Source organism: Chionomys nivalis, chromosome X, assembly GCF_950005125.1.
Source record: "Chionomys nivalis chromosome X, mChiNiv1.1, whole genome shotgun sequence".
NCBI classification, from domain to species: Eukaryota; Metazoa; Chordata; class Mammalia; order Rodentia; family Cricetidae; genus Chionomys; species Chionomys nivalis.
In genome coordinates this window covers 108,459,852-108,486,817 of record NC_080112.1, presented here as the reverse complement: position 1 = coordinate 108,486,817, position 26,966 = coordinate 108,459,852, and the positions used below count along the sequence as shown (strand labels likewise).

At 41.3% G+C, this 26,966-nt stretch overlaps 2 protein-coding genes across 6 annotated transcripts in view; one reads left to right on the top strand and one right to left on the bottom strand.

Annotated features, from left to right (window-relative positions):
* The window catches only part of Smarca1 (SWI/SNF related, matrix associated, actin dependent regulator of chromatin, subfamily a, member 1), a 74,961-nt gene extending 67,851 nt beyond the window's left edge, over positions 1 to 7,110 (bottom strand). For 2 of the 3 annotated variants that reach the window (XM_057759806.1, XM_057759808.1), the window contains exons 1-3: positions 7,059 to 7,110; positions 6,637 to 6,882; positions 457 to 543 (exon numbers count right to left, since the gene is read on the bottom strand). In XM_057759806.1, the coding sequence (XP_057615789.1) occupies positions 457 to 543; positions 6,637 to 6,810 (261 nt within the window). In that variant the 5' untranslated portion in view covers positions 6,811 to 6,882; positions 7,059 to 7,110. Of the gene's footprint in view, positions 1 to 441; positions 544 to 6,636; positions 6,883 to 7,058 lie in introns of all 3 variants that reach the window. The other variant, XM_057759807.1, reaches the window with a different exon arrangement.
* Positions 7,111 to 20,558: 13,448 nt separating this feature from the next.
* The window catches only part of Ocrl (OCRL inositol polyphosphate-5-phosphatase), a 68,470-nt gene continuing 62,062 nt past the window's right edge, over positions 20,559 to 26,966 (top strand). For 2 of the 3 annotated variants that reach the window (XM_057759697.1, XM_057759696.1), the window contains exon 1: positions 20,559 to 20,616. The gene's annotated coding sequence lies outside the window, so the exon portion shown is untranslated. The remainder of the gene's footprint in view (positions 20,617 to 26,966) is intronic. The other variant, XM_057759699.1, reaches the window with a different exon arrangement.

The following is a 26,966-nucleotide window of genomic DNA, read 5'->3' as shown; positions in this document are numbered from 1 at the left end:
AAGGAAAAAACCCACCAAAACCCATCCTCAGGGTAAGGAGGCCAGGATCAAAAATATAAGATGCCTGAGGAAGACAACTGACATCCACATCTGATCTACGCACACACACACAAACACACACAAACATACAAACACACACATACATACACACATAGATACACACTTGTGACAATTTAATGTTTCAAATCACATTTGTACTCCGAAATATGATTATGAGTCATAAACAGACAAATCTTTTTCATCTTTCATATCACTATAAAATTAACTATAAGCCACGTATGGTGGAACTAATAATCACAGAAATCAGGATGCTAAAGCTGGAGAGAGAATCACAAGTTCAAGAACTTCTGCCTGGAAGTATATAAACCAGACCTGTCTACAAACAAACAGACAAACAACACACACACACAAAAAAGAGAATTACAGTGGTCACTACCTTACCAAGGGCATATTTACCATTTTCTCTTCATATTCTGCGTCCATTTCCTTTTCAGATTTGGAAGTTTTAGCAGCAAGATTGAGTTGAAATGGAGAAGTGGTTTTCTAGAATTTCAAAGGAAATAAATATCAGTCAATTGCAAAGCAAGGTCTTAAGCTTGTCCATGTTTTTCCTTAAAGAAAGCCAAAAGTAATTAAATAACGTGATAAATAAATCACTGAGGGACGTGCATGGAACAATGATGAGAGCAAGTTATGAAGCAGGGCTTATGATTAATCCAGTTCTGTGCACCTGAGGTCCAATGACAACGCTGAAATATCAGAGAGATGGCATTAATTAGAATAAAAACAAAAATAAAACACTAATCCTTTTTGTCTATTTTTTTAATTAAAGCAGAAAAAATGTGTAAAAATAAAATAGCAGACTTAGAAATCCTGAACAGGGTAATGCTCAACCACAAACCAAAGAATTCAAGAAATGTAAATAATCACCCTCCCAAACACTTCTTTATGTACTGGAAACCAGCCAGACTTTCAAAATAAAAGACTCTGGCTGCTGTTCCTGAAACGACACTTTTGAAATTTGTTGTCCTAGACTAATTAAAGAATGTACGTTTTTATGTAGTGCAACATGATCTCATACACTTAAAATAATTCAATAGTACAGCTTCAAACTGGTCACTTTATTTCCTCTGGAAAGAAAACTATTCTGGCTATGTTACAAAATCATTTTATTCAAGTGATTCATCAGAGCTATTCTCTATTAACTATTGACATTTTAAAGCTATAATTTAGTGAACACTAGCATCAATTAGCAATGAGAAGTCTAAAATAACCTGCCAAAACAGGGTCAACATCTTAGGAAAAAACAAGCCTATTGATTTAAGTATCAGAATATACCTAGAGTAAATATCCTTCTCTGGGAGAAATTAAAAGATAAAATAATGAAAACAAGAATCTATTCATCAAGATGGATACCAAGAATACTTGAATTTGAACATAGACTTTGCAGAAATTAAAGTACAAACCTTTTTTTTTTTGAATTATTTATTTATTTATTGTGTATACTATATTCTGTCTGTATGTATGTCTGCAGGCCAGAAGAGGGCACCAGACCTTATTACAGATGGTTGTGAGCCACCATGTGGTTGCCGGGAATTGAACTCAGGACCTTTGGAAGAGCAGGCAGTACTCTTAACAACTGAGCCATCTCTACACCCCCCTAAAGTACAAATCTTTTTATGAAAACAAAAGAATTGAGGTCACTTTTATCCAGCTTTTATCCAGCTATCTCTGAAATCTTCCACAGTAATTCAGCACCAGAATGTGGCCTTAAACAAGAAAATAAAATGCCCCCAATAATTCATGACTGTCTTCCAACATTTGCTAAAAGTTTTATTTTGAGGAAATTCAGAGATTACGGAACTCGACCATGGTCAGAGGCCTACTCTGGAGCACTGATCACAGAATACCTATCTATAGTGATAGACAGCATCTTATGTGCAGTGATCAACTATGTGAGCTGGCTTGAATAAAATTCTGGGTGGACTGGAATAGAAACTGAGAAAGACACTCTGAAGAGCATACATTCAACATGTCACATATGCTGGAAGTCATGATGCATGCCTCTAGTCCCAGCACTCAGGAGGCAGAGGTAGGCAGATTTCTATGAATTCAAGGCCAGCCTGGTCCACAGAGTGAGTTCCGGGAACGCCATGGCTATGTGGAGAGACCCTGTTTCTCTAAGACCCTGAAAAAAAAAAACCAAAAAAGTCACATATACTACAAGTCTCATTTTCAAAGCAACAAAATTTTAGATATCAAAATATACATAAAATACATGAATAAATAAGTCTTTTAAAAAATTCACACTTGTATCTTAAAAGGTTAATGAGGTGGAGTTTTCAAGTTTTAAAACAATAATAAGTACCTCATCAAATATATATACATATATATACAAATATATATACATATATATGGGAAATAAACTTCACTTTCAGAAGATTACATCTCAGAAAAACATCTTATTAATTACTTCTGTGTTTAAAAAACTATTCACACACTAAATGAATCCCTCATCTTGAGTAGTACTATTAAAAAATATGGGTAATCACTTTATTGACACTACTATCCAAAACAATTTTTTTTAATTTTTTCAGGAACCAGAAGGTAAGAAAAACTAACCCTGTGTGGGCTGTCACAATCAGTTCACTAACAGCTCTATCCAAGCCTATCTCATTGGCTAGTACAGCTTTGTACACTTAAAGGAATGAAAGCAGTACCAAATGACACAGTAAAGACTACTAAACCAAGGTGTACCATGGAGACCAGGAAGACATGGCAGAACTCCATGACTGAAATCCTGTTCTCTATAGCAGCATCCCTTCTTCCTGGGGTTAAGCATCACTGATATTTTTGTATTTTACAGATGCTTTAAATGCTATGTCCTATACAATAGATAAGTTATTTCTGATTAAAGTAGATGAAATCTTTAAAAAGTAAATACCCTTTTGTAAAAAGTCTGAGAAATGGTTATTTAATTGAGGGGAAACAAGCTGCTTAATGTCAGCTGGCTTGGTATCACTGTCAAAGTATAATAACCAACGACTATGAGGAAAGAATAAATGTGTACTTCTTCCAGATTCAAGGTAGTTCAAAATATACATAACATTTTTAAAAGGTGTGTGTGTGTGTGTATGTGTGTATGTGTGTTTCTATACATTTGCTTGGCTGTATGCACATATGAGTGTGAAGGTGCCATGCATCAAGTGTGGGGAACAGAAGAGAGCATCAAGGTTCCTCCTCTATTGCTTTTTACTTATTCCTTTGAGGCAGTGTCTCTCTCTCAACCAAGGGCTGCCTTTTTTCCACTAGGCTTATAGCCACCAAGCCCCCGCAATCTTTCTAGCTCTGTCATCCTCAAAAATAAGGTCTTCGGGTGTGTACAGGCCTAGTGTGTTACCTGGCTAGCGAAACCCACATTCTATTCCTCATGGCTGCCCCAATCTAAGCTTTTAGAGACAACTGAAAATTTAAAAAAAAGAAAATATTGACCAAAATAGGAAACTTTGGAAACCCAGGAAATGCAGCTTCTATCCTGAGGGGACAAATGAGGTTCCACCAGAGCAGTGTATAGAGTTCATGAGCATACAGCAATACACTTCATGTTTTGTAAATATACTTTATTGATCTCCAGTCTTTTCACAATGAAAATCCAAAAACTTATACAGTTTCAGAATTCAGCATTGACCACTTTCCAAAAAAGAAGGAAGAAGAAGGAGGGGGGAAGGAGGGGAGAGGAGGATGGGGGGAGAGGAGGGGAGAGGAGGAAGAGGAAGAGGAAGGAGAGGAAGGAGAAGGAAAGGAGAAGAAGAGGAGTGTAGCGAGCTGCGTGAAGCCACACCTGATGGCTATGTGTAGAGAGCTGCGTGGAGTCGCACCTGATGGTGCCGGCTCCCGCCCTCCGCGATCCCGAAAGCGAGTGCTCTCTGTGATAATCAACTCCTATGACTAAAGCCTGACTTATGCTGTTATCATGCAATGACTGTCAGCTGCTTGCATATGCGTGAACCTATGGGCAGTGCCCACCTGGCAATCTGAGGTTGGCGGCCCAGGCCTACTTAAGGGCTGGGAGAGGTTGGCCCGGGGGAGAGAGGAAGAGAGAAGGAGAGAAAGAGAAGGGAAAAGATTGCTGTGAATAAAGTCCTGGAATAAACTGCAGTGAGAAGAGCTCTGGTGGTCGCGTCATCCTTGCTGGACAAGGGGGGCCGCGACAGAGGAGGAGGAGAGAAGGAGTGAGAAGGGGATGATGGGGAGAGCTTGGGGGAATGGGAGGGTTGGGATAGAGGAAGGGTAGATATGGGAGCAGGGAAGTATATATCTTAATTAAGGGAGCCATTTTAGGGTTGGCAAGAGACTTGACTCTAGAGGGGTTCCCAGGTGTCCAAGGAGATGCCCCTAGCTAGTTCCTTGGGCAGCTGACGAGAGGGAGCCTGAAATGGCCCTATCCTATAGCCATACTGATGAATATCTTGCATATCACCATAGAACCTTCATCTGGCGATGGATGGAGATAGAGACAGAGACCCACATTGGAGCACTGGACTGAGCTCCCAAGGTCCAAATGAGGAGCAGAAGGAGGGAGAACATGAGCAAGGAAGTCAGGACTGCGAGGGGTGCACCCACCCACTGAGACGTTGGGGCTGATCTAATGGGAGCTCACCAAGGCCAGCTGAACTGGGACTGATGGAGCATGTGATCAAACCGGACTCTCTGAACTTGGTAGACAATGAGGGCTAACTGAGAAGCCAAGGACAATGGTACTGGGTTTTGATCCTACTGCATGTACTGGCTTTGTGGGAGCCTAGTCTGTTTGGATGCTCACCTTCCTAGACCTGGATGGAGGGGGGAGGACCTTGGACTTCCCACAGGGCAGGGGACCCTGACTGCTCTTTGGACTGGAGAGGGAGGGGGAGGGGAAGTGGAGGGAGGGGAGGGAAATGGGAGGAGGGGAGGAGGTGGAGAAGAAGAAGAAGAAGAAGAAGAAGAAGAAGAAGAAGAAGAAGAAGAAGAAGAAGAAGAAGAAGAAGAAGAAGAAGAAGAAGAAGAAGAAGAAAGAAGAAACTGTTAGCACTTATATTTACCAGTCCAGGGAATAAAAGGCACTAGATACATTTCTGAATTTTGATACATGGTATTTGACCCAAATTTAATCATCAATGTTGTCTTATTGATCCAGGTTTTACACACATCTTCCATCCAGTATCTCCCATGGTTTTCACTTAGCACTACAGTTGTCTTCTGCTTAGTCGACTTTGTAACAGTAAACTAAGTGGCTTAAGGAACTGCTGGGATTTAGCATCACTCTTCCAATTCAAGACGAAAAGGTGCTCATCTCCTCCCAAAGCTGTCCGTCTAGTCGCCTAGTATTGTATAATGACTCATACCAACCCACTTGAGATATATAAAGCATGATTTCAATTACCCACCATTTTTAAATCATTGTGTGTGTCATAAACAGAAAAACATCCACCTATATACGATCTGTTCTGCAATTTTATTAGACATCAAAACTTCTTATACTCCATCCTCTCCTTTAACATCGTTTTCGAAGCATTTTATAGTTTTACTTGCATATTCATGTGAAATAATACCTGCTTCCTGGATTGGCCTGTAATAAGTGTGACTGACAGTGGCTCCTTCTCGTGCATGTATCAGGAGTAGTTCATGCTACAGACTCAGACTTTACAACAAATTGACAAAAAAAAAAAAATTGCCTGTGTCCAGGAGTGAATGGTGCCCCAGTAGGCAAGGGAAGTGGAAGTGAAAGGCTGGAAGACCAGGCCAGATGTCCAGATGTGTGTGTGGGGGGGGGCGGAGGGCGGGGAGCGGGGGGGGGGGGGAGTTCATCTGGGTGGCCTGGGGCGAAACACTCTACCACCAGGGGCAGGGCAGAAGAGGGTGAGGGTGCAGAGATTGGACATGTTCATAAGACAGCAAGCATGGTTCCTCAGTGTGAGTATTGTAAGGTAAACCGCAGAGAGGTTGTTTTCTTGACATGACACCCCCTCCTCACCATGAGGCGGGGATCAAAGGAACAAGGGGGATTATTTTTTTTTATTTCTGTAATCCCAAAGACAGACAGTGCCAATCAAAGAAAGCATTCTTTTCCAACCATTTTTCCCCTTCCCCGTCCTGTTCCCCCTACCACCAGCACCTTGAAATTTAAATTACAAATATAAGCCCCAGTCAAACCCCCTTCAGCGACGGTGGGACTGAAGGGCCCAGATTTCCCAGGCAGAGGCCGACGGGAAGAGGGGGGTAGGATAGGAGAAAGAGCGAGGAAAGGGAGAGGCGGAGGCTTTTTCCTGCACAGCCCCATCCCCCTCCCCCCCATACCGTTTCCCCAGTTCCGGAAAGGTGGAGGGCCCGGGGATAGGAAAACTCGGGGCTCAGGATCAGACACCCCGCTGTCCTGCCGCGCCCTCGCCCTGCCCCGCCCCCGCCCAGCAGGCGGCCAGCAGGAAAGGGGGAGGGGAAGGAATGCTAAATGGTTCTGCCGCCCTGCTGCCCCCATCCCTGCAGGAATCGCGGTACCTGTCGGCGCCAAAAGGTCAGGATTTGGGCCCCTAAGAGGGGCCAGGCACAGGATGTGACCAGCACACACAGAGCGCTCGCACACACCCCTTTCCTATTTACCTCCTTCTTCTTCTCGCCCTTCTCTGTGGCCGAGGTGGCTTCCGTGGTGGCGGCAGCCGCTCCCTCCTCCTTAAAGGTGGACGGCCCGGGCTGCTCATCCTCTATGACCACGATTGTGGCTCTGGCATCCGAGGCTGCCACGGTGGCTGCCTCTGTGGCCGTGTCCGGCTCCATGGCGTTGGAGCGGGAAAGATGAAGGGGAGAAGGGAGGCTCCTGGGCGGTTGCAGTGGCTGCGCTAGGAAGAGCTAGATAGAGCAGGGGTAGGGAATACTAGCTTCCAACCCCTTCGCTCGCCCCCCACCTTCTTTAAATAACCCTCAACCCTGCCCCACTTCCGTCCACCCACCCTACGTCATGGCCTCCCCCCATCACCCTCCCCCCTCCGCCCCCCCCCACCAATCGCGAGACTCCCCCTCCCCACCCAGAGCCCGGGCTGGTCCCACACGACCAACTGTTGCCTGAATGTGGGGTGCACACAGGGGTGGCAGACGAAACCCACACAGCTCATGGCACCTTAAAAATTCTACTTTTCCATATGCCCCCAACAGTGAGCCTGAGTTTCCCTCACAGATGTGTGCAAAAGAAATTCTCTTTCCCTCAAATCTGCCCTACCTATTCTGCACCTCTGAGCCTCGGTGTGTTCTCCCCTCCTTGCATAAAGAACTCCTCAGCCAATGACTGCACTGTAAAAGCCCAGAACCCCTCTGGGGACTGCCCTTTTGCAGGTTTCTGGGAGAATTAGATTGATAGGATACACTCAACCTTCAGAAACTCTGCTGAAAAAAGAACTTGAATCACTCGACGGCAAATTCTCCCTCAGAAGGCAAAACCTGACAGAGATTTTATGAATATATGTTCCACTTTCCACTCTGGTTTCCTCGGATGGCCAACACTCAGGAGTCCTTCTTTTGAATGCACCCCTGAATCTTAAAATTCAAAGGAGACAATGTCAAAGTCTTCCACAAAACCTAGGGCGACTTGTGATAGGTTACCTGATATTGGTCATTGAATTAAACAGCTATGATTTTTTTTTGCTTCTGTTCTGCTCATATCCTTGTTATTAATCAATGATCGCTGAATGTATTTTGTAAAAGGTGTACGTATATATAAACATGACTATTAATTATTGCTTCTATGTCCCCTTATTATTTATAAACAGTGGGGAGATTGACATCCTATCCTTTAAAGTTCAGTCACTGGAAATGACAGACAACAGAACATGTAAGAAACAGTATACCAAACAATCACAAAGCATACTGTTTCCAAAATGAAGCAACTGCTTTCCAAAGTAACTGTGTCACATGGTTAACATCCATCAGCAGACCTCCCTAAACAACCCATCTAAAATAAGCTGTGGTTTGTGTAAATAGTACCAAAGCAATCAGATGACCCCAAATATTATCTGTTACTGGTCACTTGTGCCTTAATGTGAATTAAGATTGTGGATTAATGTGGATGTGAGATTGTGTCCCTAAACTAGGTCTTGTTTCTCTGTCTCTGTGTGTCTCTCCCTGTCTCTCTCTCTCTGTGTGTGTGTGTGTGTGTGTGTTGCTCAGTGCCTCTCTCTCTTTCCCTCTCACCTTTTCTCTCTCCCACCTCTCTCCGTTGAGGAAGGGTCTTGCTCTGCAAGTCTAGCTGACCTTTACTTTGTAGCAATTCTCCTGCCTCAGTCTCTCAATCCCTAGGATTACAGGCATAAGCAACCGTGCTCCATTTCATGGTCTAATTTTAAACACAGAAAAAGAGGCAGAGAAGAAGCCAGTGACCGAAGGAGTGTGCCAAAGAACAGGAAAAAGAATCTGATGATGGTATCATCTCATTTTACCATCACTATGTGTGAATCCCTCCACCCCAGTCCACTGATGGCATTTCTTTTTTTTTTTTATTAATTAATTTATTTAATTATTAAAGATTTCTGCCTCTTCCCCGCCACCACCTCCCATTCCCTCCCCCTCCCCCAATCAAGTCTTCCTTCCTCCTCAGCCCAAAGAGCAAGCAGGTTTCTCTGCCCTGTGGGAGGTCCAAGGACCACCCACCTCCATCCAGGTCTATTAAGGTGAGCATCCAAACTACCTGGGCTCCCACAAAGCCATTACGTGCAATAGGATCAAGAACCCATTGCCATTGTTCTTCAGTTCTCAGTAGTCCTCATTGTCCATTATGTTCAGCGAGACCGGTTTTGTCCCGTGCTTTTTCAGTCCCCGGCCAGCTGGCCTTGGTGAGTTCCCGATAGAACATCCCCATTGCCTCAGTGTGTGGGTGCACCCCTCGCAGTCCTGAGTTCCTTGCTCGTGCTCACTCTCCTTCTGTTCCTCCTTTGGATCGTGAGACTTCAGTCCAGTGCTCCAATGTTGGTCTCTGTCTCTCTCTTCTTTCATCGCCTGATGAAGGTTAATATTCAGGGGGATGCTTATATGTTTTTCTTTGGGTTCACCTTCTTATTTAGCTTCTCTAGAATCACGAATTATAGTCTCAATGTCCTTTATTTATGGTTAGAAACCAAATATGAGTGAGTACATCCCATGTTCCTCTTTTTGGGTCTGGCTTACCTCACTCAGGATAGTGTTTTCAATTTCCGTCCATTTGTATGCAAAATTCAAGAAGTCATTGTTTTTTACTGCTGAGTAGTACTCTAATATGTATATATTCCATACTTTCTTCATCCATTCTTCCATTGAAGGACATCTAGGTTGTTTCCAGGTTCTGGCTATTACAAACAATGCTGCTATGAACATAGTTGAGCATATACTTTTGTTGTATGTTTGGGCATCTCTTGGGTATATTCCCAATAGTGGTATTGCTGGGTCGAGAGGTAGGTTGAACCCGACTTTCCTGAGAAACCGCCACACTGCTTTCCAAAGTGGTTGCACAAGTTTGCATTCCCACCAGCAATGGATGAGAGTGCCCCTTTCTCCACAACCTCTCCAGCAGAGGCTATCATTGGTGTTTTTGATTTTAGCCATTCTGACCGGTGTAAGATGGTATCTTAATGTTGTCTTGATTTGCATTTCCCTGATTGCTAAGGAAGTTGAGCATGATCTTAAGTGTCTTTTGGCCATTTGAACTTCTTCTGTTGAAAAGTCTCTGTTCAGCTCAGTGCCCCATTTTATAATTGGATTGATTAACCTTTTACGGTCTAATTTCTTGAGTTCTTTGTATATTTTGGATATCAGACCTTTGTCAGTTGCGGGGTTGGTGAAGATCTTCTCCCAGTCAGTGGGTTGCCTTTCTGTCTTAGTGACAGTGTCCTTTGCTTTACAGAAGCTTCTCAGTCTCAGGAGGTCCCATTTATTCAATGATGTCCTTAGTGTTTGTGCTGCTGGGGTTATACGTAGGAAGTGTTCTCCTGTGCCCCACTGATGGCATTTCTTAGTGCAGTACAGACATGCACTACCCAATGGACATTGGGTGTCTCAGTATAAAGACTGCTGGTATTCCTGAAGCATCAGATTCCATTGAAGAAGGAGATGGAGAAGGGCATTAAGTCGACTAACTGACTATTAGAAATGAATTTTCTATTAAAATATACAGAGACATTAAGGAATACGAGTTCTTATCCCTTCCCCCCTGCATGCACAATCTCCTCGATCAATCATTAAGGTCCTTTGGTAGACAAATTACAGAAGATCTGAAAGGAAAAAGTAGGCTTTATATACATACCTATCAAACAAAGGAAGCAGAGAATTTTTTCTTTCCTTTTTTCTTTTTCTTTTTATTGAAACTGCATTTTTCATTTGAATTTCATTCAGAATTGCAGTTTTCATGCAAACTGAGAGAAAATAAAATTCCCCCTTTTGCTGCCTGCAGCTTGCAGAAAGACAAGAAAGCTCCAAGAAGTATTTGTTGTCTTTTTCTGTGCTCCTGTTTTTAAGGTACCATATTGCTTATTGTTCCCATACGATGTTTCTGGTACGCCATGTATTAAATACACTTTCATCAGTACATCTTTTTCTGTGTGTATATGTGTTCCACATTCCAAGAGAAGAATCTGGAAAGTGATTTGAGGTATATATAACGTATTTTTACTTTGGCAATTTCTCACATATGTATAAGGTGATCAATCTTTTTTAAGACAGGATGGCTGAAAGGGCACAAATTTGCCTGGAAAGGTGGATGCTCAGTCAATAGACTTTGCCACAGGATTCATGTAAATATTGGCCTTTGGCTTACAGCAACAGCTGGTATTTACAGAGCACGTACCCTCCTATTTGGGAAGCTGCCTACACTCCTAATCTGGAGACTTTGTTCAAGTCCCCTCACTTACGATTCTCTATACTCTGCTCTATCTGCTTCTCCTCCACCCTAATAGGAACTTGTGAAATGGTCTTTAATTGCACTGCTCCATTGGGGTTGGAGCACAAGGCAAATGTTTATAAAGAAAGGAAGCCATATGGATGTCGTAATCTGGAAATTAATCTCACCTCCTGTGCTAATGTCTATCTTGGCAGATATGAGCATCATAGAAGCTGTGCTGTCGTTGCTTTAACAGGGCAATACTTGTCCAGTAATTACAAGAATGCATGTTCACACGTGCTATTCAATTGTTTCACTATGTTCCTAAAGGCCACTTCAAGAGCCTTGTGTTTCTTCTCTTATCCTGTATCTAAAATTTGTCATGGGACCCAGATGGTGGCTTCATTATCTTTAGAAGCTAGTACACAGATTTCTAGTCACGGTGTCTTCGTTGCAACTATGATACCAGTTTGCTTGAACCAAAACTCTCTCACACCTTTTTCTTTTTAATTTATGGTAGTGGCATTTTTAAAGTCATATGCTCTTGGTGCTGACAGTATTAAGGAAAATTAATGATTTTATCGAATAGCAACACTTCTTAACCACCTTATAGTGTATCAGGTAGTGTACTGAATTCCTTCCTTTTCCTTTTTAGTTTATGTAAGCTTTTCTGCAGTAAATTTGTTTTCTTTTTATTATTTGACAGTTTTGTACATTTATGTAATGAATTTGAGTCACCTCCATTCTCCTATCTTATAGCCTTCCTCTTGCTGGAACCTTTCCTTTCAAAGAAACTCACATTTTACTTCCCTGTCTGCCTTCCTGTGTGACCCACTGAGCTGAATTAGAAGTTTTACTCACACTAATTCAGCACTTGGAAGGCAGAGGGAAGCAGATCCCGGACAGTCAGAACTATTACACAGAGAAACCCTGTCTCAAAAGAAGGAGGAGGGGGGGGAGGAGAAGGAGGGGGAGAGGAGGAGGGGAAGGAGGGGGAGGAAGAGGAGGGGAAGGAGGGGGGAGCAGGAGGGGGGAGCAGGAGGGGAAGGAGGGGGAGGAAGAGGAGGGGGAGCAGGAGGGGAAGGAGGAGGAGGGAAAGGAGGAGGGGAGGAAGGGGAGGAGGAGAAGGGGGAGGAGAAAGAAGAAGAAGTTATTGTTGTTGAAGTTCTACCCACGCATAGATAGAAAGTTATTTATTAAAGCAAGGGTATTTATTAAAGCAAGGGTAAAGCAAGGCTTACCCCACTAAAGAAAATGACACCCCTACATCCAACAACTTTTAATACCAATAGTCCCTTGTGGGGAGACAGAACCTTGTGGACCCATCTTCCATCCATGATGAAAGGTTAATGGTCTCAGGCTTGCCTAGGCCTTGTGCATGTAGTCCCAGCCTCAGGGCAATGGCTATGACATACCCTGAAGACATCTCTCTGCTGCACATCGCCCTACCCTTTGGCTTTTCCATCCCTGTTTTTCTCTTCTTCAGTGTTCCCTGAACCGTGGTATGCTACGTTCTTACTATCTGATATTGCCTTGAGCTCCTAATAATTTCATCAAACAAAAATCAGCGTATCTCTTTCACAGATGAAAACATGGAAATTTAAGGACATTAAATAATTCATCTAAGATTCCATAGCTAGTAAGTGTCATAAGCCAGATTCAAATTCCAAACTCATTCAACATCTCATTTTTCCCCATTTCATCTTTATCAAGTTCCCTGTTCTTCATGGGGCTTTTTCCTTGATAGTGAAATTATATTGAGAAAATAACTGAAAAATATTTCTGTTACCTATCTCCCTGGTGTTTCCTCTAAATTACCCAAATAGTATTGATTCTTAGGACAGTTACTGCAGAGTGGGGAAACCCTAAGGGAAACAACTTAGGTATTTAAGAAGGGACTGGAAAACAATTGTAGAACACATTCATAAATGAAATACTAAACAAACATAAAGAATGGTTATGTGGGACCTGGAGAGATGGTTCAGTGGGTAACAGCACTGGCTTCTGTTTAGAGGACCTAGTTCAATTCCCAGAACCCACGTGATGGCTCACAAACATCTGTAACTCCAGTTCTAAGGGATCTGACGTCCTCTTCTGACCTACATGGGCACTGCATTCATATGGTGCACTTACATGCAGGGAAACACTCATAAATTATAAAATAAAAATAAAATAAAAAACAGTTTTTTAAAAAAAGAATGATTATATACAGAAATATTCCCTTAGTATTCAACTGACTATAAAGGAAAGCCAAGAATAGATTGTTCTTATTTTAGAGAAAAAAAAGCAAAGAAAGAATTTATGTGACTATTGAAAAGTCCTGTTCCAAATGTTACCAGTATTTACAGTAATGTGGTTGGTAGGATCATGGAAGACAGTTTTTCTATTACATCTAGGTTTGGGGGGAATTTGTTTGTTTGTTTTTGTTTGTTTTTGTTTTTCGAGACAGAGTTTCTCTGTGCAACAGCTCTGGCCGTCCTGGAATTCACTTTGTAGACTAGGCGGACCACAAACTCACAGAGATACACCTGACTCTGCTTCCCAAGTACGGGGATTAAGGGTATGCACCACCACTGCTAGACTAGTTTTTTTTTTTTTTAATTTTCTATTATATCAGTTTTCCTTGATAAAGTTGCTTCTTTACATAAGGAAGAAAGAAAATGGTAAATGATGAAAATCAAAACGTTGCTCGAAACCAGAAGTATGAGCTAGAAAGGAACACAGGACTGTGGTAGCATATACCAATAATCACAGAAGGATGAAGCTAGAAGTTGTAGAGATTAGGGCCAGCCTGGGCTACATAATGAGACAAACAATAGCATTTTATCCTAAAGAAACAATATGGCTGTGGTGGGTAAAGCAGCAGAAACAACAGAAATTATTTTATTGGTTACAATAAAGGTGAGCTGGGTGAGGAACTGCTTTTAACTGTAACCATTTTAAGCCATATGTTTATAAAGATTTTTCTAGTTTTAGAAATTAGCATATAAAACATAGGTCAAGAAAAAGATATAACAAATTTCTCACGTGCTTTCTAATCCTGAAATTCAATCCATCCATAATACTCTAAAACACGAAACATGCTAAATTATATAAATTGGGCTTATTAAAGACACAATGTGCATGGTAAAAATTATTACTGGCAGCAGAGCGGTTGGCTTTGATACGGTAGTTCAAAAGCTTGGAGTTCCAATTCTATCCAGTTATTCAAACTTTCTGCCCTCAACTTTACATCAGATAAAACAGATATGATAATAAGTAACCTAAAGTGGTTAACAAAGATGCAGAATAAAGATGGATGAAAAAATATTTTTAAAAATAAACATTTAGATGGTCTTGGTGCGCAAAAACGCAATCAGTGAATGCTAATTAACAAAAAGACAAAACTCAAGGTAACACTTCAAGCTTCAGATTGAGCCAAGAATATAAAGAAAGCCCTGGCTGGAAGTTAGCCCTAAGCAGTTGCCAAGTTAATTGAGCCTTTTATCATTTTAAGGGTTGGCAATTTAGTGTGGCTGCACATTTCTAAAGGCAAGTTGCAAAGAAAAGCAGTAAATTAAGCAAAAAAGAATCTGAAAATGCATGGGATAAAACCGAACTCACTGAATATGGTGGACAATGAGGGATGACTGAGAAGCCAAGGACAATGGCACTGAGTTTTGACCCTACTGCATGTACTGGCTTTGTGGGAGCCTAGCTGGTTTGGATGCTCACCTTCCTAGACTTCCCACAGGACAGGGAACCCTGACTGCTCTTTGGACTGGAGAGGGAGGGGAAGGGTAGTGGGGTGTGGGGAGTGGGGGGAGGGGGAGGGAAAAGGGAGGCGGGGAGAAGGCGGAAATTTTTAATTAAAAAGAAATTTAATAAAAAATACACATAAAAAAAATCAAGATACTCCCCAACTTAGACTGACACCTACCTGAAACCAGGAAACATATCTGATTCATGGGTTTTTTAAGAACGTACTTTGTGTATGATAGTACAATTTACATATCAAATCCTATAATGGAATGATTCACTTTTTGAAAACAACATAAGAATGTTCAGTCCATGAACTAACGGAACTGCTACACCCTCCACACATACCTCTGGGTATCTAGGTTGGCTTTTCCTGATTCTCTCATTTCCTTTCTTCTGTCTTGTCCTAGGTGTCCAGTTTTACCAGCTGTCACATGCATCACAAACAATACCTGGTTCAGTTGCTCAGGAATCATCTCTAGTTTCTACTATCTATAACGCATTGAAATACAGTTTGAGTTCAAAATATATCTTTACCTTGAATGAATGCCCTCCTTGATTGATGCGTTGCTATCTACAATGACAAGTTACCACAACCGTTGGTCTCAGATTTCATGGTATCTTTTAATATTGGCCATTCATTTTTGAGACATGTGGGACACTATGTATTTGGAATATCTTCACCCATCCACCAGTATGATTCTTGCTTATTTGAAGATCACTTCAGATCTGGTACCATATTCCTTAAATGCAGTATGCTATGAATTTCTCTTCAGGCACCATGTCCCTGCACTGAGTCTTTTGAGTATTTATTCAGGCCATGTCATTTGTCCCAGGGAATAGTCACATTCATATCCTCAAATGACAACAACTCCACAGATGATGCATTCATTCTCTTTGCTCTTGGGGAAAAAAAAAAAACAACAGAGAACTTGGGAATTACAGCTTCTGGGGCATAGAATCCAAACTCAGCCTGGGAGCAACAAAGAGAAAAAAACCATTTAACATTTTCAAGGCTCCTTTACAGCAGGCGTCAGCTACTTTTTCTGTTGTCAGAATAAAATATAATGACAAAGGTAACTTTTAGAAGGCAGAGTTTTAATTTGGCTTATGGTTCTAGAGTGATAAGAGTCTGTCATGGTGGGAAGGCATGGCAGCAACTGTCAGACTTGGATGCTGGAAAAGGAAGCTAGGAGCTCATATCTCCAAACACAAGCGAAAAGCAAAGAAAGTAAACTGGAAATGCTATGAGAATGTAAATACCCAAAGCCTGCCCCCCAGTGACACACTTTCTCCAGTTAGGCCATGCCTCCTAACCCATGCCAAGAAGTTTTACCAACTGGGAACCAAATGTTCAAATACCTGATGCTACATGGGACATTTCTCACTCAAACCACTACATTCGACTCCTAGCCCCCCCATAGACTCATGGCTATATCATATGTAAAATGTACTTAGCCCAACTTTAAAAGTGCCCATAGTCCTTCTCAGTCTAAACACTGTTTAAAAGTCCAAAATCTCTTCTGAGGCTAAAGGTAATCTCTTAATTGAAACACCCTGTAAAATCTTCAAAAGCAAATTACATATTTCCAACATGTCTTAGTAATTGTTCTATTGCTTTGGAGAGACACCATGACAATGACAACTCTTAGAAAGGAAAGCATTTAATTGGGGTAGTTTACAGTTCAGAAGTTTAGTCCATTGTCATGGTGGGAAATATGGTAGCATACAGGCAGACACGGTACTGGAGAGGTAGCTGAGAGTTCTACATCTGGATCAGTAGATTACAGAAAGAAAAGAGAGATAGAGGGAGGGAGAGAGAGAGAGAGAAAGAGAGAGAGAGGCTGGGCCTGGTTTGAGCATTTGAGACCTCAAGCCCACCCCCAGTTACACACATACTTCAACAAGGCCACACCCTCTCCAACAAGGCCACACCTCCTAATTGTGCCACTCCCTGGTGACCAAGCATTCAATTCTATGAGCCTATGAGGCCATTCCTATTCAAACCACACACAACATATGATAGCACAGAATATACATTACCATTCCAAAAGAGCCTAGGGAAGAAATTCTGGACCAAAACAAGACCAGCACTCATCAGGGCAAACAGCAAATCTGGTAGCCTCATATCCATTGTCAGAAGGGCTTAAATGACTCCAGCCTTCCTCCCTCTCTCTCTTAGGATGGCTTCATGCCCTATTACTGGCAGATACCCCATGGCTCTGGCATCTCTGTAATCTTGAAGTCTCTACTGCCACCCAGGCTTCACTTTAAAAGCTTCAAACAATGGCCTCCTGCAGTCTCAGAGTCTTTACACTGGGACTATGCTGCTGCACAGTCTGGCCTCAGTGGTCCTCTGCAAACCAAGGAGGAAGAATTCATGCCCCTGCTACTCTTACATCCTCCATCCCTCTAAAGTCAGCATCCGATGAACAACACTGCCAAGTTTGGCTGCCATCTTGGAATGGACTCTGGCCTCTTTGAATTACATTCTTCAGGTGCTTTCGAGGAGTGAAACCTCTTTAAGCAAACTTTCCCAGAGTGGCAGCTTAGCTGGGTGAGGTTTTCCTATGAGGGCACCTATCTCTTCCGACCCCCAACCCCCATAGAGCAGGAAGCTTCTTCCTAATGGTGCTAACCCTCACAATTACTGCCTCTCTTCTATCACTTGCCTTGAGTGGAGTAGTAAGCTTCCTGGTGTTCTTTTTCTCTCTAAGAGTACATTTTGGTTTTTTTTTCTCTGTCCTGCCTGTTCATTTTCATTGTATACCTACCTAAGGATTATCAGTCACAACCATGCCCCAGCTTCAACATTATGTGGTCTTGAAATTTTCTCTACCAATAAAATTAGTCTTTTCTTTGCTGTTTTAGAAAGCTTTAGTTTTACTTGGTCCAAGACTTGAGAGGGACTCCAGGGCCATTATGAAGCTGTCTAGTGGCTTAAGAGGTTCTGGTGAAGGTCCTGAGGCTGACTGGTGCAGGGCAGAGGTGGGAGCCCCTTGGAAGGTGAGTTCTCCTAGCCATGCTTGAGAGTGAGCCTCTCAAAGAGATAGCCCAGAGATGGCTGGGGCGTGCCAGTCTGCATTAGCTATGGCCCAGCCAGCCTACGGAGGCTGGTCAGGTGGTTGCCCATGTTCTTAATGAGCTTCACCTCTTCATCCAGGGAAGCGGTTTTCTAGGAAGTCACAGAACCTTTTAATATAGTCCCAGGAAAGTTCTTAGGGCAAGAAGAAAACCAGATTCTTTGCCAAAATATTACCGGAATGATCTCTAGCTCTGATTCAGCATTCAACTATTCTTCTAGGCAAAAGTTCCAATTACTCTGCCATTTCTGCATTAATCAAGATTCGTCTCCACAGAAATCCACTCTCTAGTACCAACTTTTGTATTTATTACTGTTTTTCCTGTTGCCATGATAAAATACCATGGACAATGGAACTTGCTAGAAGGAAGAGTTTATTTTGACTTACGGTTCCATAGGGGTAAGATTCCATCATGGTGTGCAGTCATGGCAGCAAGAGACAGGAAAGGCAACCATAACAGGAAGCTGAGAGCTCACATTTTTCACAATAAACATGAAACAGAGAGAGCAAACTGGAAGGCCAGGGTATAAATCTCAAAGCCCAGCCCACTCCTCAGTGACATACTTCTTCCAGCAAGGCTGTACCACCAAAAACTCCCCCAAAAGCACCACCAACTAGAAATCAAGTGTTCAAATACCAGAGCTTATGTGAGACATTTCTCTTTCAAACATAGTACATATAGAACATACAGTACATATAGAACAGTAATACCATGATGGCTCATTAAGAAAATAGATAAAGTCCTTGTCTAGGGGCTGGAGAGATGGCTCAGTGGTTAAGAGCATTGCCTGCTCTTCCAAAGGTCCTGGGTTCAATTCCCAGCAACCACATGGTGGCTCACAACCATCTGTAATGAGGTCTGGTGCCCTCTTCTGGCCTGCAGACGCACACACAAACAGAATACTGTATACATAATAAATAAATAAATATTTAAAAAAAAGTCCTTGTCTAAGAATAGACTAGTGGTTCTCATGCTTGCACATCAGCATTACCTGAAGGATTTATTTAAAAAGTAAAAAAACAAAAGAGATAAGTGGTCAGGTGTGGCAGCACGCAACTGCAGTCCCAGCACTCACGAGGAGGAAGATTGTGAGTTGAAAGTTCTAGGACAAACTGGTTAACACAGAAAGACCCTGACTCAAACAAACAAAGAACAGATGACCAAATAAGAAGTGGCCTTTGGCCATTGAACAGGGTTTGCAGACCCTGCATGAGCAATATCCAGTTAAGGTTTAAGGAAGACAAAGTGAGTACAACTGGAAAAATAAAGACATAACAAAGCAAAAATCATGCAAGGTGTTTAACTTCTAAAGTCACTGGGAGAATGGCAAACTAAAAACCTGATACAGCCCTGCTATACATCAACTAGAATGGCTGAAATCCTTAAAGATTAAAAATAGAAAACATTGAGAAGGATGAGAAGCAGGGTGGGTCTCACATTGCAGGCAAGAATGTAAATTATGCAGCTACTTTAGAAACTAGTCTGGCATTACATTATGTTATTAGAGTTGAAGGCATAAATTGTGATAGAGATAGATGTGCCACTTAGATTCTCCTTCAAGAAAGTGCATTCTGTTCAGATTTGGAAAGCAAAGAGACAGCCTTCAACTAATAACTTCCTGAATCTGTCCCAACTGCAGAGAGATGCTTGGGCCAAGGTCTTGCACATCTAAGATGAATAAGCAAGGCAGGGATGAAAAGAATCATTTCAGACACACAGAAACGCACCAGTGGGCTTTACTTGTTCCAAAGATTGGTTCAAGTTTCATTCTTATATTGCATTTCACCTTGCCTTCCCAAACCTTCTTCTGCTTTTCTTTCACAGGTATTGATCTCTAATGAAAATTTTGCACGCAATACACCATTTATGAATCTTTGCTTCTTATCATTGACAACTAAATCCACTAGGATAATATACCCTCCAGAATGTCATTCATCATTCCTATGGGCATCAGAAAAAAATTAACTATGCAAGAATATTCTTAACAGCATTGGCTTGAAAAAGACAGCTACAAGGCACATTTAATGTCTTTCATCAGGGGGAATGAATTGTGATATAGTCACTATACAATAGAATATCCTGTACATAAATGAAAATGTACAACATCTACATACATTCACCACCATAACGTGATATTAGACGAAATTAACAAAACATGAGTATATACTGCATAATCCCAAACAGGCAAATGTATATAAATAATGTATCACATATTCATGTTATAAAGTAAAAATAAAAACGAGGAACTAATTATCACAAAAGTCAAGATAGTGCCTTATATACAGAGGAGATACTAAAATTTTTGTGGTGCTGAGCATTAAATCTGCAGCCCTGAATATGCTAAAGAAGCCTGTTACCACTAAGCTCAATCTTCAGATTTTTTAACAGCCAGTATGACACAAACCTTGATAAATGAAAATAAACAGAAATGTCTATACTTCCAAGAATTATGGCTCAGCAGCTGTTCCAGATTTAATCCTGGGTTGGGGGAGGAATGATGAGAAAGAGATACTTGCTCTAGAGGTATTGTCCCAAGTGCTAAACTGTTTGATTTCCTGTTTCTACCAGGCAGAGTTTACATGTGCATTTGCTTTATAATTATTGTGAAGTGTGTTTATCTATTTTATACACATTAAAAGAAGGACAAAGCAGAAATGGCAAGGAAAATATAAACAGATATCTTCCCAGCATTTACTCTAAAATGTGTGACCATAAAGTGCTGAGAAATGGTGAGTAGAGATAAGAAGGAACAGAGGCCATCGTGTGCTCCTTCGTTCTGCAACAATATGATACAAAGCAGACCTTGAAGAGTTCCAAGAAGTTCTATAAAAGGTACAAAGAGGCACACTGTTGCTCAGAAGAGGGAGCATTCCTTTCCAGCTGAACAGTAATGGGAGAAGAGCTTCAAAGAGCAAGGCCCTAAGGTGAGCACTGAAGAACTGAGGGTTCCATTGGGTAATAGCAGAGGAGATGGACGATAGATAGAGCTAAATTAATACTGATATTGAAGTAGGGAATGCGTGCTCAAGAAATGAGACAGCATTTCTGCAATTTGTTTTGATGTTTAACACCCTTAGGAAAATTCCAAGTCATTCATCTTTTTCTGTAAGGATTGTTTAACAGATCCCTATGAAAATACTGTGTGTTTTACAGATGCCAATGGAAATGCTACTGTGCGGGGTGCACAATATATATACTGAGTACTGAGTATACTTCCATAAGAAAGAGAGACTAAATTCTGGACTTTCCACTGCCTGTATCTGGACATCATTTCTTTCCGGAGGCACCATCCTTCCTGAGAGCAATGATTAGGTTATCCACATAAAACCCAGTCAATTCATTATTTGGGGACTCTTTCAGTCATTTTCTGCTTAGGCTCAATCAAATTTAGGATTTATCTTCTCCCTCCTTCAGGACAGTCATATTGATTTTGAACTCAAGAGTTTATAAAAATAAGAATGAAATATCCTTTGGAGGGGGAGGGGATGAGCCCATTTCTTGAATCTGGCTGTAGTTTTCACAGGTCTTCCTGGAGGTTATCCACTAATGCTGCCATCCATTAAGGGATCCATCTTTCTATTGTGCCTCTAAGGGCAGGGTCTCTACTGCTGCCCAACACAGTTTCATCTCATCCTTCCCACAAGACCTCCACTCCTAATTTCTCTCCTCTTCCTGCTCATGTTCTTACCACTCCTTTGGCTTTTGTTTGTTGGAGCTAGAGAGATAGAAGTGAGGGGTATAACGTGTATCTTCCAGCAGGAACTCTTCCCAAATCTGTTTCTTAAACCCTGGATTTAAGATGAAAACCAACAATACATTCTTCTCTCCCTCTGTGACACCTACATTGGGCGTGAGGCCAATGTGCCACACTGTGCCACACTGCCTGCATCAATAAGGGTCATGAGGGTGAGGGTAGGTGCACTCAGGCAATCTCCATAGATCATCTTACTGTATCCATCGCAGTGTTGATTAAATATTACTTGACCTTGAAGCATTCACAAACAGAAAGTGCTTTCAAAATCTGATGTTTTGTGATAACAAAACAGAAGGGAAGGCTGAGCTGGAAAAAGAAGGGAATCAGCTAGTGAGGACACAAGGGAGGGAGGAGAGGGAAGAGGATGAATAAGAACAAAGTATAACAACACATATGCATGAAAATGTCATGTGAAACCTATTATTTTGTATACTAACATAAAAAACTAATAATAAAACATCTGATGTTTATAACTCATAACTAATGTCCCTCAGTGGTGACCTTGGATAGTATATGACCTTATACACTTCACTTTTGTGGGTACTTATCTAGTCACTGGTTTAAACTACTGGCTCAAGTATCTAATGCACTATTACTAAAGAATAAAAATGTAGTAATAATAATGATAATGTTGACAAAAGTATGTCTCTTCCCCTAAACAAATTTGTCTGGAATTATTTAATTCCATGGTTTAAAAAAAAAACTTGCTCACTTTGATAATTTTTATTTTGTTTGTACATGAAATTAGAGATCTTTACTTAACTTTGCAGAAGTGGATGATTTTATTACCAATAAATGAGATACTAATTTGTAATTTAGTCACAACTCTGTTTTTTTTTTCCCTTAGGCTTTCTAAAGCACGCAGGAAAATTTTATTTGCAATCTAAGAATGTTGATCAGCTTATGGGTTTGATGAGTATCATCTTGACAAATTGTAGAAGCTTTTATCGATTTTGTGCTCTGTATTTCAACATTGCCATCTCTCATATTCTTTAGAAAGATACTGAGTATTTTATAACCGTTTTTGTAACTTAACCTGCTATACAGGTCAAAACCAAGATGGCAAGCTAGCAGCGTTCAAGTGATCCCACCTATCTTGTTGAGTCAAACTCCTGTACATGTTCAATTTCAAAGGCATGATGGCTAGAACATGAAGTCTGTAAAAAGTAGTCTTAAGCAATAACCCTGAAAAGACTTATCCAGGGGCTGTAGACGAAGCTCAGTGGTAAAACACTGACTTAGCATGTGCAAGTCCTAAGGTTCTTCCTTATATAAGCGAAGAAAAAAACAAAGCCAGGTGCGATGATAAACATCAGTAATCCCAGCAGGTGTTGTTGGTGTGAGGTTGAAGCAGAAGGGTTAAGATTTTGAGAGCTGCCTGCTCTTTATAGTGAGTTCCAAGGCAGCGTGACCTGTAAAATGAAGGATCCTGTCTCCAAAACAAAAGGCAACTACTGTCAAGTTTGACAGCCTAAATTCAGTCCCTGAGACATACATGCTGGAAGGAAAGATCTGACTCCTTCAAATTGTCCTCTGTTCACCATACATCACACACACACACACACACACACACACACAAATAGAATGTTAAAAGTTAAAAGAAAAAATTTAGCCAACCAATGAACAAAAATGTAACAAACAGATCCCTGGATCCTAGAAAGACAGGTTGATTGCATATTGTGTCAGCTGGATCTCTCTAGCTTCTGAGAGGAGGAGGCAAGTAGGTCCGAATAATGTCTGACTTTGGGGTTCAATATGTGGGAAAGAAAAGCCAAAGACAAGCCATAGTCCAAAGACAAGAACAATGTATGCAGAAAGCGGAGAACTTAGCCAGGAAAGGAGGAAATACCAAATGTGAGTTGAGGCTTAGTGGGAAAGGAGAGTCTGGAGGGCATTCTGTGCTAAAGGAGGCTGGTTGTTTCTGCTTGCTGCGCCTCTTACCATTTCTCTAGAGTGTATGTGACCCCAGGTAATAAATCTTTCTCGGTCAAATTCTACCCAGAAGGAAAATATATGTAAACAAACTAAAAATGCCTAACTAGAAATACATCACAGAAGTGTAAAACAGAAATACGGAAATAAGAATGAGCTCTTCATGCAGCCCCGTAAGGAAAGCAATAGCAGTAGTTGGACCTCTGTGTGTGTGAAAAGCAAGGCTTTTCAACTAGTGGTAATTTAAAAATTAATGAATCATTTATGCCTCAGTTCTGCCTGCCTTCCAGCCTCTGGCTGCTGACTCACCTACGTGCAATCTTTCCTCCTGGCCTCATCTGTGCCAGGCAGGCCTGTTTTTCCCTTCACAGACCCTAAGTGCTCTCGCTTGTGGAAGCTCCAGCCAGCATCAAATTAAACATATTAAAATGCATCCCCTCTTACATTAAACATTTATATTTTACTATAAATTTTTGAAAGGGCTTTTGCAATTTTGCTTTTGAAATTGTCTGTGCATAACTAATTTAATTTATGGTGGCTGTGATTTCTGCAGAATAATTAAGCAGACTTGGGAAGTAGGGAGATCTGACCTGAAAACAAGTTCCAGATATCATGGGCGTCAGGGCTAGGAGCATACCAAGCACAGATTGAATATGCTGTGGTAGACCATTACACCAGCACCAGGAAGCCCCAAACAGAACAAGAACAAAATATAATGAGTTTGGGGAAATAATAACAATTGATATACTTGATAGAACATACTGTATTGTAGCTACTTGATTATAAATTATTTTCTCTTGTTTACTGGTTTCATTTAGTATTGTATAGCCTTAAGATGTCAATTTTCTTTACTCAGAACTTAGGAATGGAATCCTGGGTGTCTCATATGCTAGCCAAGAGCTCAGCCCAGGATCTCAAGTTTTCATTTTGTCTCTGAAAATCCTATGACTCCTAATGGACATTGTGGAATAGATCAAAGATACACATTAAGAATTCAGGTACACTGGGATGCCGGTAAGATTTGAAGATTTGTGTTTCCTTAAAGTTAAAAATTCATTACCTTGCACTTTGTTCCATGACCACTTAACTCTTTATGGGACTCTCGCACCTTCCTAGGGAAACACTCCTCCACTAAGCTATATTCCCAGCCCTTTAATGTCTTTTCTATACAGCCATTATTACCGTTATGGAAGACTTAGCTTTTAGAGTCCTTACATTAATATACTTTCATATCTATGCAAATCTCTTCATTTTTTTTTTTATCCAACAAAGAGTTCCCTCAAAAACCACTATCTGGTAGGCACTATTTTAAGGTTCAAAGACTACAAAGTGGGAAGAAAGAATCTTGCCTTTTCACCAAAGTTGATTCCTCTATCTCCAGGCTGGATCCTTGTCCTTTCCAATTACTGAGGGTATTTGCATGGGATCTTTGGGTTGGGGAAGAAAGGTTTTATTTGGCTTACACTTCCGTATTACTGTATGTCATTGAAGGAAGTCAGAACAGGGGCTCAAGCAGGGCAGGAACCTGGAGGCAGGAGCTGATGCAGAGGCTAATGATGGAGAAGTTACTTTCATTTAATAAAGAAACTGCCTTGGCCCATTTATAGGCCAGCCCTTAGGTGGGTGGAGTAAACAGACAGAATGCTGGAAAAAAGAAGCCGAGTAAGGAGTCGCCATGATTCTCCCACTCCAGACAGACGCAGGTTAAGATCCTTCCTGGTAAGCCAGCTCGTGGTACTACACAAAATATTAGAAATGGGTTAGATCAATATGTAAGAGCTAGCCAATAAGAGGCCGGAACTAATGGGCCAGGCAGTGATTAAAAGAATACAGTTTCCGTGTAATTATTTCGGGGCATAAGCTAGCCATGCGGGCGGGCGGCCGGGTGCCGGGGACGCAGCCCTGCCGCTCTTATTACAACAGGCTATGGAGGACTGCTGCTTACTGGCTTGCTCCTCATGATTTTTTACATGGGATCTTGCAGCCTACTTAATCTAATATGTGCTGGCTCACATCCCTTGGCTTTAATGGGCCTTCGGGCTCCATCGAAAGCCTGTGTTACATTTCTAGCTAAGTTCATTGCTTTCTTCCTCTTTGTTTTCAAAGCTCTTCAATATGTGGTGTCTTGTCTCCACTCTCTTAAGTCAGAGCTCCCTCCTTGCATTCTCTGTAATCTTGTTTCTATTCTCACCTCTAATTGAAACCACACATCTGGTGTGCACTAGTGGACTCCTAGCAACAAAGAAAGTCTTTTGGCCTTCATTTGCCTTGGCCTAATTTTAGCACCTGACGTTGCTCACCCTCTTCTACAGATTGCTCCCTTTTCATTTTCATTGATTACCAATGATTGCCAATGCAGGAAAAAGTGAACAATAGAAAAATAGACGCACCCAGCACCCAGTTCTAACTAATCTTGCAACAGCAACTTTCATTGTGTTTGAAGAAATAAATATTAAAAACTAAGTCTGAGGGCATACACCTGTGATCCTAGTACTTGAAAGGAGGCCAAAAAATCATCACAAGTTAAAGGACAGCCTGGTTTACATAGCATGTTCCAAACCAACCAAAGCTACATAGACAAAAAAAAAAAAAAAAAAAAAAAAGTCAGAAAAGAAAAAAAAGAGAAAAGATAATAGCATTCACATTTGCCTCAGGATCCTTCTCAGACCACTCCTCACTTATAATTTTGTGATCATGCCCCTTTGTGACGTACATATTATACTTTTGTTATATGTACTGCATCTATATAATCAACACACAGCAATTTTCAGAATTTGGATAAATATTATATGATACATTTTTGCTTAACTCCATAGTTCTGAGATTTAATTCTGTTACTACTTAAAGCTCAAATTCATTCATTTTATTTCAAAATCATGAAAACCGAAATTTAACCATTCGCCTTCCAACAGGCGTTTGATATGTTTCCATCTTTGTTACAAATAATGCAAAATAATTTATTTCTTTGTTTAGAAAAATTTGTTTTGCCAGGGTTTCTACCTAGGAATGTATTTCTGGGTTTAAGAGTGTGTCTTAGGGTTTCCTTCTAGTGCTGTGAAGAGACACCATAACCATGGAACTCTTCAAAGGAAAACATTTAATTGAGGGTGCTGGCTTACAGTTTCAGAGGTTCAATCCATTATCATCATGACGGGAAACATAGTGGCAGGCATGCAAGCAGATGTGGTACTGGAGAAATAGTTGAGAGACCTACATCTTGCAGGCAACAGTGTAGTGGTATATTATTTGTATTTTAATAAATAAATCTTGCCTGAAGACCAGAGGCAAAGCTAAAGCCACTAGAGGCCAGGTAATGGTGGCACACACCTTTAACCCCAGGATTTGGGAGACAGATGCAGATGGATCTCTGTGAATTCAAGGCCACCCTGGGCTACACAAGATCCATATAGAAACAAATCCAGGTGGTGGTGCCTCACCTCTGATCCCAGTTCTAGGGAGTCCTGACTTTAATCCCAGCACTAGAGGGAATACTAAATGGGAGGAGAGAGAGGCTTAGTTAGTTTGCAGTTGCCCAGCCTCTGTAGAGGCTTCTCTGGTGGCTTGGCTGCCTTGCTTTTCTGATTTTCA